Source organism: Mustelus asterias, chromosome 2 (genome assembly GCF_964213995.1).
Source record: "Mustelus asterias chromosome 2, sMusAst1.hap1.1, whole genome shotgun sequence".
Lineage (NCBI taxonomy): Eukaryota > Metazoa > Chordata > Chondrichthyes > Carcharhiniformes > Triakidae > Mustelus > Mustelus asterias.
Genome location: NC_135802.1, coordinates 53,338,785 through 53,361,098, shown reverse-complemented (window position 1 = coordinate 53,361,098; position 22,314 = coordinate 53,338,785). Strand labels below are relative to the sequence as shown.

Sequence of the window (22,314 nt, the reverse complement as noted above, 5' to 3'; positions counted from 1 at the left end):
AGATGCCAATTTAAGGTGAATGGCAGAAGAACCAAAGGTGACGTGAGAAAAATATTTTTTTCAACACCAAGTGGTTAGGATCTGGAATACACTGCCCAAGAGTGTGATAGAGGCAGATTCAATTGAGGCTTTCAAATGGCAATTGAATAATTAGCTGAAGAAGAAACAAATTGCAGGGCTACAGGAAAAATGGAGTGGGACTAGCTGCATTGCTCTTGCAGAGAGCTGGTGTGGACACTGGATCGAATAGCCTTCTTCTGTGGTAATATTGTGATGGTGGACCGCAGAGCTGTTTTTAAAGAAGGGATGCTATCACTTGAGGGCTGAATAAATTTGTAGTTGTTTAACACATGGCTTCTCAAATTCTAAAAATTAAAAAATATAATTTATTTTCAATTTGTATAATATATTTGGCTTATACTCTGTTTCTAAGCTGACCAGGACTTCCGTATTCATTCTTACTGCATCCTTGAAGCACCGACATTTTGGTCCCCATTTGGATATACCTCCAAGGCTGGAAGCTAAAACTTCATGTTTTTTTAAAAATTCCACTTCATTTAAGAAAACATTATGTAGAAGGAAGAGTGATGAATTCTATAACACAAAATCTTCAATAAGAAATGTTTCAGCAAACTGGCCTGATTGATTATCTTTTTGGAAAATGCTCCTTTGATTATCTTAGAACATAGTGAGCTTAAAACATTATCAAAGAACATCAACTGTGCTATTGTAAGATTTCTATTTGGCAAAATATCACCACACTGAACTCTGTCAGAGACATAGCTGTAATAGATTGTGCATTTAACTTTAAGGTGAATGGAGCGGTAACTAGGGGGCATAACTATAGGGTTCATGGTGGGAGATATAGGAAGGATGTCCAAGGTAGGTTTTTTACTCAGAGAGTGGTTGGGGTGTGGAATGGACTGCCTGCAGGGATAGTGGAGTCAGAAACTTTAGGAACATTTAAGAAGCTATTGGATAGGCACATGGAGTACTTCGGGATGATAGGGAGGAAATAGCTTGATCTGGGTTTCAGACAAAGCTCGGCACAACATCGTGGGCCGAAGGGCCTGTTCTGTGCTGTACTGTTCTATGTTCTAATACTTCCTAAATTCTACTTGCACACGCTCAAAATTCAGAAACAAAATAACTGTTGTATTCATATTTTCTTTGAGAAATCACACACAATGGATTATATTGTGCTGCTTGGCATGTCAGAGCCCTAATGAGCCATTCCTGCATTCTGTTTAAATTTCCTAACTGTCGACATTCTCTACAGCTGATGGGTTGTCCCTACACTTTTCAGTTACGATTGTGGTCGGAGTCGTGTTCTCTAATTTAATACAAAAAGGTTGATCAAAAATGTTTCAGTTTTTCTCTTTAACAGAAAAGGACTTTGAGATATCACAATGTAAGTGAATTCGGTAGGAAAATTGAAGGTTTATTAGTCAGTATTGGGTACGTAAGTATCAGGCAATGGTTGGAGTGAGGGAGGATCAAAATGTGCAAGAAAATTCCACTATAAGAATATCCCTGAGATGTATAGTTGTGGAAACTGGTGATGGTGTTGGGGGTCGGGCTAAGTAAAGGTATAGGATGGTGGAGAAAGATTGAGGAAATGTCAACGTAAAATGAAGTATGAAAGTTATATAGAAATAATTTTGTTCTATATAGAGACTAAAACAAACATAAGGGCCTGTTTCATTGCTAACCTATCATTCCATGTTCTGTTCTCACCTGTGCATGCATATGAAAGTATTGTATTTACACACAGTACACTTTAATCCATAAAATATCATACCTGAATGGCTTTAACTTCGAATAAAATATAAAAATAAATTTACTTTTTGTATGGTGTCTGTGCTGAGAGTGGGTGAGCAGGCAGGCAGGGAGGTTTAATAAATCCATGTCTCCACCAAGAAAATAACTATTTCTGCAAAGTGAACGGTTTTGCAGTTGCCGGTTTTAATTTGTGATGTAACACTACTTTTATCTTTTTATTTTTTTTCTTGTATATCTTCAAGTATTTTTGCTCTAAGTATTTTTTTTATTTTTCAGCTGGACTTCAGGGATAAGCTCTACCTGGCCCCACTAACAACAGTAAGTACGATGCTGTGATTGCTGCTGATGCCAGATAAACCAAAAGAACATCAAATTCTAAACACCATCAACAAGTTATTACCATCAGCTCAGCTTTCATACCAAGGCATGACATAAGTTTGCCAGACCTTGACCATCCCTGAATGGAGCATGGTGGTAATGTTATTGGGCCTAATAATCCAGAGGCCCAGTCGAATGATCTGATGCATGATTCAAATCCCACCGCAGCTACAGGGCCTTTTGTAGCTCCTACTGTCTAAGTAAATGGAGGGTGATCGTTCAGTTTTATTCTCTTTGACTTTTCCATTGATGCAACTATGTGGCTTGCTAGGCCAGTTCACAGGACAGTTAAGAATCAACCACGTTGCTGAGGGTCTGATGTTACATGTAGGTCCGACTAGGTAAGGACAGTAAATTTCTTGCTCTAAAGGAAGCCAGAGCCAGGTGGGATTCTACAACAGTTTCATAATCATTACTGAGATGGGGCAACAAATGTTGGCCTTGCTAACAATGTCCACATCCCATGAAAAATGTTTAAATTGTTTCAATGAGCTGTTATAAAGGAATACTTTAAATTAAGAACCAGTTTGGAGGGTTATTTAATTTTTGGATTAGTAGAAGTGTGTTTTTGGCTCTTCATATTATTCCCTGTTGTATTGCATTTGTGGCATTACAACACTGATTCAACTTACAATTTTCAAGAAGGGGAATAGGGATAGCCCAGGAAATTACCGACTGGTGAGTCTAACCTCAGTGGTTGGTAAGCTGATGGAGAAGATCCTGAGGGACAGCATTTATGAGCATTTAGAGAGGTTTAGTATGCTCAAGAATACTCAGCATGGCCTTGTCAAAGGCAGATCGTGCCTTACGAGCCTGGTGGAGTTCTTCGAAAATGTGACTAAACACATTGACGAAGGGAAAGCGGTAGATGTGGTTTGGCGGTAGATGGATTTTAGCAAGGCGTTCGATAAGGTCCCCCATGCAAGGCTTCTCGAAAAAGTGAGAGGGCATGGGATCTAAGGGGCTGCTGCTCTATGGATCCAGAACTGGCTTGCCCAAAGGAGGCAGAGAGTGTGTATAGATGGGTCTTTTTCTAATTGGAGGTCGGTCACCAGTGGTGTGCCCCAGGGATCTGTTCTGGGACCCTTGCTGTTTGTCATTTTCATAAATGACCTGGATGAGGAAGTGGAGGGATGGGTTGTAAAGTTTGCCGATGACACGAAGGTTGGTGGGGTTGTGGATAGTCTGGAGGGATGTCAGAAGTTACAGAGGGACATAGATAGGATGCAAGACTGGGCGGAGAAGTGGCAGATGGACTTCAACCCAGATAAATGTGTAGTGGTCCATTTTGGCAGGTCAAATGGGATGAAGGAGTACAATATAAAGGGAAAGACTCTTAGTACTGTAGAGGATCAGAAGGACCTTGGGGTCCGGGTCCATAGGACTCTAAAATCGGCCCCGCAGGTGGAGGAGGTGGTTAAGAAGGCATATGGTGTGCTGGCCTTTATCAATCAAGGGATTGAGTTTCGGAGTCCGGGGATAATGATGCAGCTATATAAGACCCTCGTCAGACAAAACTTGGAGTACTGTGCTCAGTTCTGGTCGCCTCATTACAGGAAAGATGTGGAAAAGATTGAAAGGGTGCAGAGGAGATTTACAAGGATGTTGCCTGGATTGAGTGGCATTCCTTATGAGGATAGGCTGAGGGAGCGCGGTCTTTTCTCCTTGGAGAGACGTAGGATGAGAGGAGACCTAATAGAGGTGTGTAAGATGTTGAGAGGCATAGATCGGGTGGACTCTCAGAAGCTTTTCCAGGGTGGAAATGGCTGCTACGAGAGGACACAGGTTTAAGGTGCTGGGGTGTAGGTACAGGGGAAATGTGAGGGGGAAGTTTTTCACACAGAGGGTGGTGGATGAGTGGAATTGGCTGCCGTCGGTGGTGGAGGCAAACTCAATGGGGTCTTTTAAGAGACTCCTGGATGAGTACATGGGACTTAATAGGATAGAGGGTTATAGGTAGGCCTAAAAGGTAGGGATATGTTCGGCACAACTTGTGGGGCTAAACGGCCTGTTTTGTGCTGTAGTTTTCTATGTTTCTATGTAAGCACTTCATTAGCTTTCAGACACTTCAGGGAATCCCCAAGTTGTGAAAGGCAAATGTAAATGCAAGTCTTTTGTTTCGTTACAGTGTGGAAATCTCCCTTTCCGTCGAATCTGTAAAAAGTATGGGGCTGATATCACTTGTGGAGAGATGGCAATGTGCATAAAACTTTTGCAAGGTCAGTCTTCAGAATGGGCATTGTTGAAACGCCATTACACTGAAGACTTCTTCGGAGTGCAGGTCTGTTCTCATAAATTACTTTATCTTGACACATATTTAATATTATTGTTTAAGACTAGGATTCATGATCTGACATTGTGATTTACATCCGAGGCAATGACTGTTGCGTGAGAGCCGAGCTCTTCAGCCACTCATTATGCTTTGGTACAGCAAAGTAACTAAAACTGCTTTAGCATGTGGACCTTTGTTATTCTACTTGTCCAACTGGTGTGAGACCATTTGCACCTTTAGTTCTCCAAATATGTGAAGTGCATCTGCACCTGGTCTTTTTACTGGAAACTATCAAGTGGAGAATAAGCAATTTAATTTTGCTTCAGGCATTTGAGGTGCCTCAACTAACTTCGATCGTTTTCATCCACCACCCTCTGTGTGAAAAACTTCCCCCTCACATTTCCCCTGTACCTACACCCCAGCACCTTAAACCTGTGTCCTCTCGTAGCAGCCATTTCCACCCTGGAAAAGCTTCTGAGAGTCCACCCAATCTATGCCTCTCAACATCTTATATACCTCTATTAGGTCTCCTTTCATCCTACGTCTCTCCAAGGAGAAAAGACCGCGCTCCCTCAGCCTATCCTCATAAGGAATGCCACTCAATCCAGGCAACATCCTTGTAAATCTCCTCTGCACCCTTTCAATCTTTTCCACATCCTTCCTGTAATGAGGCGACCAGAACTGAGCACAGTACTCCAAGTGGGGTCTGCCGAGGGTCTTGTATAGCTGCATCATTATCCCCGGACTCCGAAACTCAATCCCTTGATTGATAAAGGCCGATCGATCGAGGTGCCTCAACTAACTTGACCGCAAGCCCACGGATAACCTCACGATGCTCCACTTCTCCAGCTTCCACCCTAAACACGTTAAAGAAGCCATCCCCTACGGACAAGCCCTCCGTATACACAGGATCTGCTCGGATGAGGAGGATCGCAACAGACACCTCCAGACGCTGAAAGATGCCCTCATAAGAACAGGATATGGCGCTAGACTCATTGATCAACAGTTCCAACGCGCCACAGCGAAAAACCGCACCGACCTCCTCAGAAGACAAACACGGGACACAGTGGACAGAGTACCCTTCGTTGTCCAGTACTTCCCCGGAGCGGAGAAGCTACGGCATCTCCTCCGGAGCCTTCAACATGTCATTGATGAAGACGAACATCTCGCCAAGGCCATCCCCACACCCCCACTTCTTGCCTTCAAACAACCGCACAACCTCAAACAGACCATTGTCCGCAGCAAACTACCCAGCCTTCAGGAGAACAGTGACCAAGACACCACACAACCCTGCCACAGCAACCTCTGCAAGACGTGCCGGATCATCGACACAGATGCCATCATCTCACGTGAGAACACCATCCACCAGGTACACGGTACATACTCTTGCAACTCGGCCAACGTTGTCTACCTGATACGCTGCAAGAAAGGATGTCCCGAGGCATGGTACATTGGGGAAACTATGCAGACGCTGCGACAACGGATGAATGAACACCGCTCGACAATCACCAGGCAAGACTGTTCTCTTCCTGTTGGGGAGCACTTCAGCGGTCACGGGCATTCGGCCTCTGATATTCGGGTAAGCGTTCTCCAAGGCGGCCTTCGCGACACACGACAGCGCAGAGTCGCGGAGCAGAAACTGATAGCCAAGTTCCGCACACACAAGGACGGCCTCAACCGGGATATTGGGTTTATGTCACACTATTTCACATAAATATTTCTGCTTTTTTCCTCCTGAGTCTTTATCATGCGATCCTAGAATCAGAATTTATGTCACACTATTTGTAACTCCCACAGTTGCGTGGACCTGCAGAGTTTCACTGGCTGTCTTGTCTGGAGACAATACACATCTTTTTAGCCTGTCTTGATGCTCTCTCCACTCCCATTGTTTTGTTTCTTAAAGACTGGATTAGTTGTAAGTATTCGCATTCCAACCATTATTCATGTAAATTGAGTCTGTGTCTTATAAGTTCTGTTTGTGAACAGAATTCCCACTCACCTGAAGAAGGGGCTCAGAGCCTCGAAAGCTTGTGTGGCTTTTGCTACCAAATAAACCTGTTGGACTTTAACCTGGTGTTGTTAAACTTCTTACTCAACTAACTTCCCCAGATCTTAATAATGATATTCATTTTTTAGGAACGGTTTTCTCAATTGAAGCTTTATTTAAAGTCATCTTGTGTTTACTGCAGATTTGGTTTTTAGTTAAGGCCTGTTGGAATGCAGTTTTGTTGGAATAAATATCTTCACTTGCAGTTAAAGTGTATTACTCTTTTACAGCTAGAGGGAGCTTTTCCTGATACCATGACAAAATGTGCTGAGCTTCTGAACCAGAACATAGATGTAGACTTTGTTGACATTAATGTGGGCTGCCCAATAGATCTAGTATATCACAAGGTGAGTTATTTTACTCCTCCCGGAGCTATTTTTATGAGGGATATTTTATATAAATATACATTTGTTCATTTTTGTTGCTATAAAATATGTCACTAATTGTAGTCTGGCAAAGCAAAAGATGCATTCAATTTTCATGCATTTATTTTGGAAGTGAATATGTATATTTACCTCTTTTAGTTTGCGAAATTATCCTGCAACTTTTTTAAAAGGAACTTGACCCTGTTCAACATATTTATATTTTAAATCTTAAGTGATCATCTGTGTGTGCAGAGTTCAGCTTTAGATGAATATTTTCAGTTTCTGTGTGATTTTGTAACCTCGTCTGTAAACGTGCACCATGCTTTAGAAAAAACGAATAGATTTTGCTTGGGACCCCAAATGTATGCAAATCTTCCACTCTTCACAGGGCGGTGGTTGTGGTCTACTGAACCGTTTGAACAAGTTGGAACAGATTGTGAAAGGAATGGATTCTGTAAGTAGTTTCTATGGACCTACAATTTATTAGTACCAATATGCATCTTACTTTGTTACATGAAACTGAAGTTGATTATTCCTTAACTTGCTGTAGGTATTGGATGTTCCATTGACTGCAAAAATAAGGACTGGTGTACATGAAAATGTCAACATTGCCCACAAAATAATACCTAACCTTAGGGATTGTGGCCTCTCCCTCATTACAGTAAGTTGTATCAAGCATTCTGTTTTTCTGCTAGTTATTTTATATCTTCTGCTTACCAGTTAGCAGCATGACCTTTAAAATTGGAGATTAATACACAACGTAACAGCCAGATCTTTTGATCAGCAGCAATTGGGTGATGGTCACTGGGTGAGGGAACATGGCAGTGGCCAGCAGTGGATGCGAAACCATTTAAGGTGACAGTATCCCCATTCCATGTTCCTTTTCACCAACCTCCACCGCGTCCCACACACTTCTAATTTATAAGCATGCATCTCTTTGTTTATCCCCCTCCTGCACCCTATCCTACATCATAATGTTATCTTGATGTTTTTGAAAGCCAGTAGTCATTATCAAGGAGCATAGGGTGTTCAGCATCAACTTGGCACAGAGCGTTACACAGAATTTAGAGTCCAGTCTTTCCAGCATGGAAATGAGGGCCAAATCCATTCGATACCAGCGTCATGGCTGTTGTAATACTTTACACTGTAGTATCCACGTGGTGTGTCTGGATGCTGCAGAGAAGTTCAAACTTCTGTTAAAGCTATAGTTTACAGTGTGCAAGTGACTTATTGGATATTGCAACAGTCCAGCAATCTTTCCTCGAACAGATCACTAGGGATGATTAGAGGATCACACAGGGAAGTGGCAGTGGTTCCCTGTAACATGAGCCTGTTACTCTCCCCCACCCCACCCCACCCCTTCAAGAAGGCAGCTTTTGACTGTTGCCACTCCACCAGTACCCTTGCTATTGCCGTCAACAGCAAGCACCAATTGTTCCTATCTCTGCTGAGATGATGCAGTCCATAACTGGACCTTCTAGACTAGAGCTGCTCATGATGGTCCTCCATCGCTATCTGCAGTCTCCCTCACTGAAAATTACTGCCTTCCATTAGCCAATTAGCACCAACTGGGGTAGGACCATGTAGTAGCAGTAGGAGAGGCAAAGGCACTTGAGGCAGGCACTAAGGTAATGCACAGGGATGATTAGTTGAAGCTTATGCAGTATGACGTGGTTTGATTAGTATATTTAATTTGGAACGTTCATTTTATGGTGGCTTGCATTTTGTTTTGTACATTGTGGTCAAGTTGGTGAATGGGGAATTGAGATTCCACTTTTTGATATTGTAATTGGATGAGTTGTTCAGGAACGAAAAGAGTTGTCTATGTGCTCTTTGCCCTGATCTGAGTTTGGAATTTTGGTTGCAGCAGGTGACATTTCCATGAGGCATCCTTACTTGTATATAACATTCATTCACTAGCCAGCCAGCATTATTGCACATCCCTAATTGCCCTCGAGAAGGTGGTGGTGAGCTGTCGCTTGAACTGCTGCAGTCCATGTGGTGTAGGTACACCCACAATGCTGTTAGGTAGGGCACTCCCAGATTTTTGACCCAGCAACAATGAAGGAATAGCGATATATTTCCAAGTCAGGATGGTAGTGGTTTGTTAGGGAACTTGCAGGGTTCTGGTGTTCCCATGTGTCTGCTGCCCTTGTCCTTTAGGCTAGTAACAGTCATGGGTTTTGAAGGTGCTGCCTAAGGAGCCTCGGTGAGTTCCTGCAGTGCATCTTGCAGGATGTACCCTGCTGCTACTTTGCATTGGTTGTAGAGGGAATGAATGTTTGTGGAAGGGGTGTCAATCAAGTGGGTTATTTTGTCCTGGATGACGTTGAGCTTCTTGTGTGGAAGCTACACTCAGACAGGCAAGTGGAGAGTATTCCATCACACTCCTGACTTGTGCCTTGCTGGTGGTCAAGCCTTGGGGAGCCAGGAGGTGAGTTACTTGCCACAAGGTTCCTGGCCTCTGACCTGTTCTTGATCTCCTGTGGAAAGCAACTTGTCCTGTTTTACATGATTCTGTTCATCCTCCAAGTTGTGCAGTTTTCCAAGGGAAGTGTCTGCTGGTGCACCCACTTCTGGAAGCAACTGGTTTATGCAGAAACCTTTAAGTCAGCGTCAGCACCTGCCACACCTCTCACTGTGGAATTTTACAAATTGAAGCAACCCGAGAAAACCGTAAATACTTGTGGAATTGTGGCAACAGCCAGCAGAAATCAACCAGCAACTAATAACCTGAACGTATTTGCTGATTCCTTTAAATAGCATTGATGGGGAAGTAGGTCAGTCTTGCATGTTCTGCTGTGTGAGGTTGGGAGGGTGTTAGTTGGAGTGTTGAACTGCAACTACTGATACTACTGGCATTAAATCAACGTTGCACACTGATGGACATGACATAACTGCTCTGCATTCTCCCAGTGGATGTTCATTGTGAGAGTGCGTGTGTGTGCAGATACCTGCACCAATATGGTATCTGAAACAATTTGCCTCAACATGCGTTTTTCAAAGCTTTACCTGCATTTGTAATGCCCAATGGTATTTTTGCACAGTGATTAAAGTAGTTGCTTACTGTGGTGTACGATGAATATGATAGTGGCGTTCCATATTGTTAACATATCATGTTCATGTTGCCCTAGCTCCATGGCAGATCAAGAGAGCAGCGTTACACTAAATTGTCAGACTGGGAGTACATTGATTACTGTGCTCAAATGGCTAATCCAATGCCATTGTTTGGTAAGTTTAGATATTTTTTATTGTCTATTTTAAACAGTATCTACAGCTAGACTGAAGTTGTTTCTGAAATGACAAATATAAGAGCAGTCCACAGTGACACTTCCTCTTCCCTTATGAAGTCACTCAACTAAATGATTAAGATGAGGAAAATCTCATAGGTGACCAAAATCCAGATAGGCATCTAACCCTGGATGGGAGTCATGTAATCTGATATGCAGAAGCCCAATAATAGCCTCTATTGATTGTCATTGCTATGTCTAGGAATTTCTTCATTAACTGTACAATGGGCACCTGGTTTCAAAATGTTGGAAGGAGCTACATAGCACAGCTAGCATTGTTTTTGATGTCCCAATCAGCTTTCCTCATCACCAACTGTTTAATCCACATCCAAGTTTGACAAACAGGCTTTTTCCTACTGACTCTCTGTGTGGGGTACTTTGTGACATAGGCTGGAACCCTCTTTTTCCCTGATGCTGCTGTCCCTTTATTGCCACATCTTACACACAGGCTTGAGGATGCCCTAGCATGGCATGTGTTGGAGTTATAAGGTCTGAAGAATTATTTGGGCATGTCTTATATACCACAAAGTGACTTGCTCTACTGGTGCTAAATAAATATCAAGTAACTCTTTGCCCCTCTTTAGTGTGGTGCCAAGGGACTGTGTTCAGGCTTAATTTATGACACCCTGGTCTGACTTTGAATTAATAACTGCATCAAACCCTTTTGTATCTTCTAATCAAAAACCTGTATGCCATTTCTTCAGATCTACAAAGCTGTAATGATTTGGAGCATCTGCTGCCAATTTGCACACCTTAGTTGATTGTTTAAGTTCAATAGTTTTGATTGTTTAAGTGCAATAGCTCTTCTGAGTTTGCTAAAAGCACAACATCTTTTGTGTAAAGAGGCACTGAGTACTTTTGGAGATGCTCCAAAACAATCCAAATCTGACCCTTGTGATCTTCAAACACAATTAATGGACCTTAGCTACGGTGACTGGCTCTGTACAACGTGCTTTATTCCTCTTTCAATTGATTCAATTTAGTTTCTCGAATAATCTTGCGCAGATCAATGTGTCCACCTCTTCATACCTAAAACTGTACAGTTTAGTATCTGTGCCTGCGTGTGTGTGTGCGTGCTTCTGTTTAAGATGAAGAAGTGGCGTCACAAGTATTTCTATGTGGGAGCGTTATCTGCGTGCTAGGAGAAAACAATAATGCTGATGCAGAATTGAGTTTTTTTTACAGAGTGGTAATAGTTCTAATAGGCTTGCAATCTGCTGTAGCAGTTACTATACTACAGTGCTTTGCCAGTGCAAACTAATTAAAAAGTTTGTGTTACTTGTTTTTCGCTCCGTTGTGCCCAGTGTGTAATCAAAATCTTAATCTTTCACAGGCAATGGAGATATACTGTCTTTCGAAGATGCCAACAGAGCTAAGGCAGAAACTAGTGTTTCTGGAGTAATGATTGCAAGGTGTGTAAGCTATGCAGAAGCACAATGTATCACTCTTCTGAATTAGTTCAGAAGCATGTTACTTTCCTCGCTCTTCTGAAAGCACCATTTCATCAAATTCGTTAAGTGTGTGTGTGTGCGCATTACAGAAGCTATGCTTATCTATTTATGTGTTTGGAATTCATAAGTTTCTGTAAGTAGAACACTCAGTGCCATGTCACATAATTTGGTTGATTTACAAGTTCGGAGTAAAGTTGAAAGCTTTCAAACATCTACTTCTGATGTGAAAATTAATTGCTGAAGTTATCAGAAACATATCAAATAAATTGAGTAGGAGGGTATCCAAGATGCTTAACCCTAATAGGAGTTGTAAGGAAGAGTTGGGTAGCCTTGTTTAAAATATTTTAAGGCTGTAATGCAATTCTGAAATTGGGGTAAATGTCTTTTCAATTCATATCATTCCCAAATACAGTGCCCTGTCTTCCTCCACACTGGCAGCTCTGGGCGACCGAGATCTGACGCCAGAACCTGGGCATTAGCTGAAATTTCTTAGTTGATTGGTCTAGACTACTGTTTTAATCTGGTTACATGGGTTAGAGGAAATATGCAAGTACTAGCTACTTTGAAGTGATCTATTTTGTAATATTGATGCATGTGGCCTCCTATACATGAGCTCCCAGGCCTGGCAGATGAGAGCATGAGCCCTACTAATGTCCGGTTTGATCCAATTCATGTTAGCAGGTCAACTCTTTTTTTAAAACTTGATATTAGTTATGCAATTATTATTCCTGTTTTGTATAATTCTTTTTGATGGCTATATTGAACAGTTGGAACCCATTGTTGAACAGTTTCCCCCTGAGGTCTCAGATGGAATTGGTTTCTGTTCTTCCAACTGTACAATGCATGCCTTTTTATTTCTAAAGACAAATATTCATTTTTTTTAAGGTGAGAAAGAGGCAGGAAGAAGTGGTATTTTAAAAACATAAAAGAGCTGAGCAGCCTGTATTGCCCCTCCAGGCTGCTCTTCCCTACAGTAAAAACAAAATGCTGGAAATATTCAGCAGATCAGGCAGCATTGTCCAGAGAAACAGTTACCATTTCAGGTGTTGGTCTTTCATTGGAACATTCATTCTGTTTCTCTCCACAAATGTTGCCTGACTTGCGGAATAGTTGCAGTGTTTTCTATTTTAATTTCAGGTTTCCAGCATCTATAGTATTTTGCTTCTTGAATTTAAAAAAGTGTCTTGGGCCTTTCACCTTTATGGCCATGCCACTTATCCCTTGATTAATGTAGTGTTCAAATATGTATCTGTCATAGCCTTGATATTACTGAATGACTGAACATCCTTAGCTCTCTGGGTTGAAGAATTCTAAGGATTCACAACCCTCTTAGAGAAGAAATTTATCATTATTTCAGTTGGATAATCCCTTATCCTGAGACTGTGACCCCTAGTTTTAGATTCCGCAGCCAGGGAAACTCAGCATGTTCTGTTTTCCTATTCCTACAACCACCTATGGCTCAGATAATAAACTTTGAGTCAGACGGTTATGGCATCAAGTCCCACTCTGGAGACTTGAATGCAAAACTCTAGGCCGAAACTCCAGCAAAGTCATTGAGGGAGTGCTACACTGTTCAAGGTATCGTCTTTCAGAGGATATGTTTAAACTGAAGATTCTGTCCCCTCAGATCATCATAAGAGGTCACATGACACTTTCAAATAAGAGCAAGGAAGTTCTTCCTAATGCCCAGGCAAATATTTATCACTCAATCGACACGATTAAAAACAGATGAAATGGTCTCAATCACATTGCTGCTTGTGGAAGCTTTGTGTGTGCAAAATGGCTGGTGCATTTCCTAAAACAGTGATTACATTTCAAAAACACTTTCATTGTTTGGAAGGCATTTTTACAGTGTGTTGAGGTCATGAAAGGTGCAATATAAGGGCAAGTCTATGCCCACACAGAGTGTGTTTCCCCGCGTTTTATTCTATCTGCCACCTTCTAGCTAACACACTTAACCTGTCCATATCCCTTTACAGATTTTTAAAAAAAATTGTTCATGGGATGCAGACATCCCTGGTTAGGCCACCATTTATTGCCCATACCTAATTTCCTTTGAGAAGGTGATAATGAACTGCCACCTTGAACTGCTGCAGTCCATGTGTTATAGGAACACCCACAGTGCTGTTAAGAAGGTGGAAGATAGAATAAAATGCGGGGAAATGCACTCTGTGTGGAGATAGACTTGCTCTTATATAATAGGAACACCCACAGTGCTGTTAAGAAGGGTGTTCCATAATTTTGACCCAGTGAAAGTGAAAGAACATAAATATATTTCCAAGTCAGGACAGTGAGGGGGAGCTTCCAGGTGGTGGCGTTCCTATATTTCTTGTGGCCCTTGTCCTTCTAAGTGATAGAGGTCGCAAGTTTGGAAGGATCTGTCGAAGGAAACTAGTGCATCTTGTCAGTGGTACAAACTCCTGCCATTGCGCGTTGGTGGTGGAGGGAGTGAATGTTTGTGGATAGAGTGCCAATCAAGGGGACTGCCTTGTCAAGCTTCATTTGTTATTGGAGTTGCCCTTCTTCAGGCAAGTAGAGAGTATTCCATCCCATTCCTGACATGTGGCTTGTAGATGGTGGACAGGCTTTGGGGATTGAGGAGGTGAGTTACTCCCTGTAGAATCCCAGCCTCTGACCTGCTCGTGTAGCCACAGTAATTATATGACTGGTCCAGTTCAGTTTCTGACCAGTAGTTACCCCAGTATGTTGTTGGTGTGGAATTCGGCAATGGTAATGTCATTGAGCATCAAGGGGAGATGGTTAGATGTTCTCTTTTTGGAGCTGACCATTGTCCAGCACTTGTATGGTGTGAATATTACTTACCACTCATCAGCCCAAGCCTCAGTATTGTTCAGGTTTTGCTGCACATGACCAAGGACTACCTCAGAATCTGAGGAGTCGTAGATGATATTGAACATTGTGCAATCATCCGTGAGCATCCCAACTTCTAATCTTTTGATAGAGGAAATGTCATTGAGGAAACAGCTGAAAATGGTTGGGCCGAGAACACTGCCTACAGCAATGTCCCAGGACTGAGAGGATTGATCTCCAACAACTATAACTATCTCTTTTTTGTGCTGTGACTCCAATCAGTGGAGAGTTTTCCCCCTGATTCCCATTGACTTGAGTTTTACTGGGGACAGTTGCACAATCTAGGGATTTTTGGAAGAACACAACCAACATTAACTTTCTTTGCAGCTATTAATGAATAGAATGGAGCTTTTTAAATGAAAAATCCATTAATGACGATTTTCTCTTCAATTTATTGATTTCAATTCCGAGCACAGAATACATTCCAGTAAAATGTCACATAATTGTAGACAATTGCAGATACTGTGAAACTGGATTTGTATCTAGTTCACTATTCCCTAGCACTAAAAAATTATTATTGAAGGCCCTTGAGGTGCAGTACAATTGGCTGAAAAAAATTTTATTCACTTGTTCAAAGGTTTACAATTTTGGTACCTAATATTTCCAACCTTTTGTCAAAATTCAACCCCAAATCAGGTATTTTGAGCTGAATTTTAATTTGGCAAATGTCAAACTTTGAACAGTATGCCACTTTTACACACAGGACAGTTTGGCACTATCTAACATAGATTATAAAAAGTTGATTTTAGGCTGAACATCAGTTTCGACAAATTACAATAGACCATAGGTAGCCTGCACAAAAGATAGAATGAAGGTTTAAAAAAAAATCTACTGATTGCGTTTTCTTTCCTTCTGCATTCGTGACTTTCTACGAGATACCAAAGTTGCAAGTGCTATAAAATTTCACATGTTGTTTGAATTTGCTGAATTGCAGAGGAGCACTAATTAAACCGTGGATATTCACCGAGATCAAAGAGCAACGACACTGGGATATTTCCTCTAGAGAGAGATTTGAAATTCTGCAGGATTTCAGGAATTATGGGCTAGAGCACTGGGGGTCCGATACACAGGGAGTGGAAAAGAGTAGAAAGTTTCTCCTCGAGTGGCTGTCATTCTTATGCAGGTAAAATAAATGTCTGTAGACCAATGTTGAAACATTCCCTTCAGTTGTATTTTGGGCATTAACAAAGATACCCATAAGTTTCTTCTTGATTTACTGTTTGTTCCAGGTATATTCCAATAGGTCTTCTAGAACATATACCTCAGAGAATCAATGAAAGGCCTCCTTATTATTTAGGCAGAGATTATCTGGAAACTCTAATGGCTAGCCAAAATGTGTCTGATTGGATCAAAATAAGGTAAGTTCACATACTCTTTAAATGTTAAAGGTTTAATCAGTTACCCTCTTTTATGACTTTCTGACATGCAAAGTCCTTGTCTGGATCATTTTAGGTTGTGATCTAAATATAAATGCTAACTACAGAAGTGAAGTATATTAATATATTGCGTAGTTCCCAGTAATCTATTTTTTCAAACTAGTTGTCTGAATAGTAGCCAGCCACCCAAAAATGTGGTAATGTAATTTTTCTCATTTGGCTCTTGCAGGATTATCATTTTATAGAAAATGGTTGAATTTTTTGTTTTGTATGTGTTCACTTATTCTAACACTTGTATATTTTTTTCCTGATTTTAGTGAAATGCTGTTGGGTCCAGTACCTCCTAATTTCACTTTCCTGCCTAAACATAAAGCAAATTCCTACAAGTGAAAATGATGCTCAAGCAGAAGCTGAAAGAAACTTGACTTCTTTTTCCTAACAACTTCTATATTGAATTTATACTGTAATTATTTATAAAGTCATGTGAAAATAAAATGCAACAGATTTAGACTGGAGGGATTGAACAAGTCCTGACAAGGTTTGGGGTCCATTACTCTTTGGCCTTTGCTAAAATCTATGTATCCATGACATTTTTCTTGGAAACCTTTAATAAATATTGATTTTACAGAACTTCTCCATATTTTTATGCTGTCTTGAATTCTGCTGTTGTTTATGGCTATTTTATGATCTTTTTGTACTGCACAATCCATTGAATTTTATATTTTTCTTCTTTGAGCGGGCGTGGAATGAAGATCTCCTGCTTCCAGTATGGCGTCAGGGCTGGTTCAAAATTCACACACTTGTAGTCATTTATGAGGAATGGAGATGGAGTTGACTTCTGGATTTTTGTTTGAACAATGCTGGTACACTTGTACGGTGTGGAAATTGTTAAAATTGGAGGAACTGATATGCAGTTGCTGCTTTTTCCTTTGATGATCATTTTGCTTCCCGGAAAACTTCGTTCAGGGGACCTAGGAACTTCTTTGCTTGTGAGAACATCCCAGAAAGAGGGATAGAGTGGTACTGGTAATTCATAATGGAACCATTCCAAGTGTCCATAAGTTCTTATACCGGGGAGCATCTGTGTTGGATGACTTTCAACATGAGCTGAGCATATTAGTGATGAATTTGCAGATACTCTTTCTTCATGAAGATTGCTGCTGTTAACGTTGTCATCTGGAAACTTTGGAGATTTAAATTCTTCATCAGACATAGAGGGATCTCTGTGTATCACCAGTGTTGATAAACCAAATGCACTACTTGTTTCCTTCAGTAAAATTGGTAAGAAACCCACCTTAACTTGTTTGTGAAGAAATCTCCTGGTTTGTGAATAGGAGTGATTCAAGAGCATTCTTCTTGTGTCCATATTTTTTTTCCCCACAAATGTTTTATGACTTCATGGAAGGATGGTGAAAGTTGATGACATTTAACTTGTTTTTTTCTCAGGCATTCATTTCTTAGATTTTCTCTTGATATTTATTTCTGCTTCTGCAGAATCAGTTGTGGAATTTAGAATGGTTACTGCAGAATTTTATTCATGTTCTTTATAACTATTATGTCATAGTTGTGATTCTGTATTGAGTCAAGCTATAGCCATGTTTTAAGTCGAGGTTAAGAGGGTGCTGATAAAGTTGACCAGGCTTTGGGTTTCCTCCATTATTTGGTAATTACAATCGACTACACTAGTAGAATTATTGACAGGAGAGTGTGTGTATTTTTTTTATAAAAGTCATTTTATTTCATTGGGAAAAGCTGAGTTCTAAGCTGGATCCACTCTTTGCCATCTACCTACAGGAATCAGAACCTAATAGCTTAAATAGTGGAAGTCTGAAATATAATTTAAATGGTCAAAATAATGACTTTATTACAGAGCTGTTAATGCACACTTTAGAACAAGAATAAAAGTGGACAAGGGAAATACAGCATGGTAAGTGCATTTGGAGCACTTCTGTTCAACCATAATGGGCCATATCTTTGGGTATCAGGAGCAGCAAGTTGCTCATACTCATCAGAGTTCATCAGAAGTCCTGACATGCACGCACATGCTATGTTTGCCTGGGAAGTTTAAACTTCTAAGAGACTGCCCTGGTCCTTCCGTGAATGTCTCTTACACTCATCTCAATGTTGGAAACTTGGACTAAATATGCACGACTTCGATACCCTAGAATTGTAACATTGTTCAGATGGCTTCTGAGGGTCAAATGACTTGCAGTCTTGACTACCCCCAAGTCTCTGGAAAGTTCCTAATTTAATGACTATGGTGGAATGCCTTCCCTTTGACTGGACACATCAAGAAGAAAACTTTGTGGAATTCACACCATGTATTATCTATGAACTTATCCAAAACTCTAGTCTAGACTTTGTGGCTGGAATTTTACTGCCCCGCCTGCCACGGGAATCAGAGCAGGCGAGGGGCAGGCAATGGAAAGGTCCGTTGACCTCAGGTGGGATTTTACGGTTTTGGGACACCAACTCACTCGGGATCCTGCCCACTGTTTCCAAATTTGAAACTTAACAATAGAGCTGCAGGAATCAGTTAATCATAAGGTGGTGTGAATGGTTACCATCCAGCTTCCATTGTGTAGCAATGTCTTCAAGTTTCAATCATTCTTGATGGACAATGGTATTGATCATGTGATCAAACTTGTCTTCAATAACAAATCTTATTACCCAAGAATCGGGGAAACCAATCAAACAACAACTGCAGCAACAGCAGTGGATAAGGAATTAACACATTTGCCTTTTTAAACTTTGGGAAACTGCAACATCATAAAAGTCTCAGCCTGTTCCTTTTTCAAGTCCACTGATATAGAAACTTGATCTGGTAAGAAGACAACAAGTAACTAAACTTTGACTTGCTGAACAGTCCACCTCTTTAAGGGAATCCTGCAATTATCCTGATATACAACTGGCTATTTGAATCCATGATGTGGAGATGCTGGCATTGGACTGGGGTAAACATTGTAAGGAGTCTAACAACACCAGGTTAAAGTCCAACAGGTTTATTTGGTAGCAAACGCCACTAGCTTTCGGAGCGCTGCGAATCCCACAACTTGCCTGGACTTGCAAAGTCTCACTGGCTGTCCTGTCTGGAGACAATACACATCTCTTTACCTGTGCTAATGCTCTCTCCACTCACATTGTAACTTTATGACTTGATTAGCTGTAAAGACTCGCATTCCAATCATTATTCATTATTCTGTAGATTGAGTTTGTGTCTTTATATGCCCTGTTTGTGAACAGAACTCCCACTCACCTGACGAAGGAGCAGCGCTCCGAAAGCTAGTGGCGTTTGCTACCAAATAAACCTGTTGGACTTTAACCTGGTGTTGTTAGACTCCTGTATTTGAATCCATCCAGTCTACCCTTCAGGAGAGAAAATACCTTCATCAAGTCTGCAATATGTGCTGCTTTCCTGAGACAAATTAAATACGTGAATTAGGAATTGTTGCTTTGTAGTTGGTAAAATTTCACTATCCTCTGCAATCGTATTTGTGTGTGTGTGTCAGCTGCAGCATTAGGGTGAATGCAAACATAAATAATCCTCTATTTAAATTGGCTATTCCATTTGCCTTTATGCTCCGGGATTGAGAAACACACACGTCTTCATTTCAAGAACAACACACTGATGATGGATAGTAATGTAAGGTAATTGGGGTTTCATCTCTCTTCACTCCCTGATCCTAATAACACTGATACAGCTCCTTCTAAAAAACACTTGCCAACTTAGAACATAGAACATTACAGCGCAGAACAGGCCCTTCGGCCCACGATGTTGCACCGACCAGTTAAAAAAAAAAACTGTGACCCTCCAACCTAAACCAATTTCTTTTCGTCCATGAACCTATCTACGGATCTCTTAAACGCCCCCAAACTAGGCGCATTTACTACTGATGCTGGCAGGGCATTCCAATCCCTCACCACCCTCTGGGTAAAGAACCTACCCCTGACATCGGTTCTATAACTACCCCCCCTCAATTTAAAGCCATGCCCCCTCGTGCTGGATTTCTCCATCAGAGGAAAAAGGCTATCACTATCCACCCTATCTAAACCTCTAATCATCTTATATGTTTCAATAAGATCCCCTCTTAGCCGCCGCCTTTCCAGCGAAAACAATCCCAAATCCCTCAGCCTCTCCTCATAGGATCTCCCCTCCATACCAGGCAACATCCTGGTAAACCTCCTCTGCACCCTCTCCAACTTGCCTAGTCTCTTCCTGCTCCTTTGCAAGCAATCTAAGTTTTTATGCACCTAAATGTTTCCACCTTGTTCCATTCCACAAAAATAAATTAACAAGCAGGGAAAGACCAGCCGGTGCGTTAGATTTACTCAATTCATGATCGCATCCTTTACTGCAGGCACATCATTGAAAAAGCGAAATCTAGAAAAACCATGTTCATGAAGGAAAAAGTACTCTGTAAAATTCCTCTCAACTCCTCAGGTGATTTGAATCCAGTCCAGGAGATGAAATGTTTATCTGTAAAGTCACTTCCCCAGTCAAGCTGGCAGTTGATAGGCATATTACCCAGCCTGTTAATTACACCATTCATCATCTCAAATGAACTGGGGCAATTTCCTTTTTAGGATCTGGTGGATTTGTCTGCACCTCTGGTATTCCCAGTCTCTGAATCAGAATCATTCAGTGCAGAAGAGGCCCATCGAGTCTGCATTGACACATTAGTAACACCTGAACTCTCACCTCATCCCATATGCCAGCACTTGGCCCACAGCCTTGAATGTTATGCTGTGCCAATTGCTCATCCAGGTATTTTTTAAAAGATGTGAGGCAACCCACCTCTACCATCCTCCTAGGCAGTGCATTCCAGATCGTCACCAACTTCTGGGTAAAAAATATTTTCCTCCCATCCCCCCCTGCCCCCCACCTTGAACCTATGTTCCCTTGTGTCTGACCCTTCAACTAAAGGGGAATAGCTGCTCCTTATCCACTCTGTCTATATCCCCATAATCTTATACGTCTCGATCAAGTTGCCCATCAGTTTTCTCTGCTCCAATGAAAACAACCCAAGCTTACCCAACATCTCGTAACATAAGTGCTCCATCCCAGGCAGCATCCAGGTGAATCTGCTCTGCAAGCTTTTCAATGCAATCACATCCTTCCTATAATGTGACGACCAGAACTGCACATAGTAGCTGTAGCCTCACAAAAGTTCGATACAACTCCAACATGACTTCCCTGCTTTTGTAATCTATGCCTTAATTGATAAAGGCAAGTGTCCCGTATGCCTTTTTCATCACCCTACTAACATGCCCTTCCACCTTCAGAGATCTGTGGACAAACATGCCAAGGTCCCTTTGTTCCACAGACTTCCTAGTATCCTACCATTCATTGAATATTTCCTTGTCAAATTATTCCTTCCAAAGTGCATCACTTCAGATTTTTCAGAGTTAAGTTCCATCTGCCACTTATCTGCCCCTTTGACCATTCCATCTTCATATTCTTGTAGCCCAAGATGCTCCGCTGCACTGTTAACCACTTGGCCAATCTTTGTGACATTCGCAAACTTACTAATCTTATCCCCCTACATAGTCATCAATGTCATCTATATAAATGACAAATAATAGAGGGCCCAACACAGATCCCTGTGGTACGCCACTGGACACTGGTTTCCAGTCATGACCCTCTGTCTCCTACAATGGAGCCAATTTTGAATCCGCTTTATCAGATTACCCAGTATCCCATGTGCACTGACCTTTACAAGTCTATGTGGGACGATGTCAAAGGCTTTGCTGAAATCCATATAAACTACATCGACTGCACTACTCTACACACCTACTCACCTCAAAAAATTCAATCAAATTTGTTAGGCATAATCTCCCTCTGACAAAGCTATGCTGACTATCCAGGGTCAAGCTTTGCCTCTCCAAGTGGAGATAGATGCTCTCCTTCAGAAATTTCTCCAATAATTTCCCTACCACTGACATGAGACTCACACGCCTGTAGTTCCCTGGTTTATCTCTACAATCCTTCTTAAATAGCGGAACCACATTGGCTGTTCTCCAGTCATCTGGCACCTCCCTCATGGCCAGAGAGGAATTGAAAATTTGGGTCAGAGCCCCTGCAATCTCCTCCCTTGCATCCCAAAGCAGCCTAGGGCACAATTCATCTGGACCTGGGTAGTTATCCACTTTCAAGGCTGCCATCACCTCCAATGCCTTGTTCTTCCCTGTGCCAATTTGCTCAAGAACTTCCAGTCCCTTTCCCTGAATTCTATACCATCGTCCTCATTCTCTTGGGTGAAGATGCATGTGAGGTATTCATTCAACACTCTACCAATGTCCTCAGGCTCCACCCACAGATTGCCCCCTTAGTCCCTACTCTTTTCTTGATTGTCCTCGTCCCATTGATATACATAGAATATCTTGGGATTTTCCCTACTTTTACCAGCCAGAGCTTTCTCATATCCCCTCTTTGCTTTTATAGAATCCCTACAGTGCAGAAGGAGGCCATTTGGCCCATCGAG

At 41.5% G+C, this 22,314-nt stretch overlaps 1 protein-coding gene across 4 annotated transcripts in view; it reads left to right on the top strand.

The window, feature by feature from the left end:
• dus3l (dihydrouridine synthase 3-like (S. cerevisiae)) overlaps window positions 1–17,129 on the top strand; it is a 34,062-nt gene extending 16,933 nt beyond the window's left edge. For 2 of the 4 annotated variants that reach the window (XM_078235368.1, XM_078235376.1), the window contains exons 5-13: window positions 2,059–2,100; window positions 4,289–4,441; window positions 6,710–6,826; window positions 7,233–7,298; window positions 7,395–7,505; window positions 9,979–10,075; window positions 11,468–11,546; window positions 15,686–15,814; window positions 16,150–16,471. In XM_078235368.1, coding sequence (XP_078091494.1) covers window positions 2,059–2,100; window positions 4,289–4,441; window positions 6,710–6,826; window positions 7,233–7,298; window positions 7,395–7,505; window positions 9,979–10,075; window positions 11,468–11,546; window positions 15,686–15,814; window positions 16,150–16,222 — 867 coding nt within the window. In that variant the 3' untranslated portion in view covers window positions 16,223–16,471. Of the gene's footprint in view, window positions 1–2,058; window positions 2,101–4,288; window positions 4,442–6,709; window positions 6,827–7,232; window positions 7,299–7,394; window positions 7,506–9,978; window positions 10,076–11,467; window positions 11,547–15,390; window positions 15,580–15,685; window positions 15,815–16,149 lie in introns of all 4 variants that reach the window. The other 2 variants (XM_078235359.1, XM_078235348.1) reach the window with 2 other exon arrangements.
• The last annotated feature ends 5,185 nt before the right edge of the window (window positions 17,130–22,314 follow it).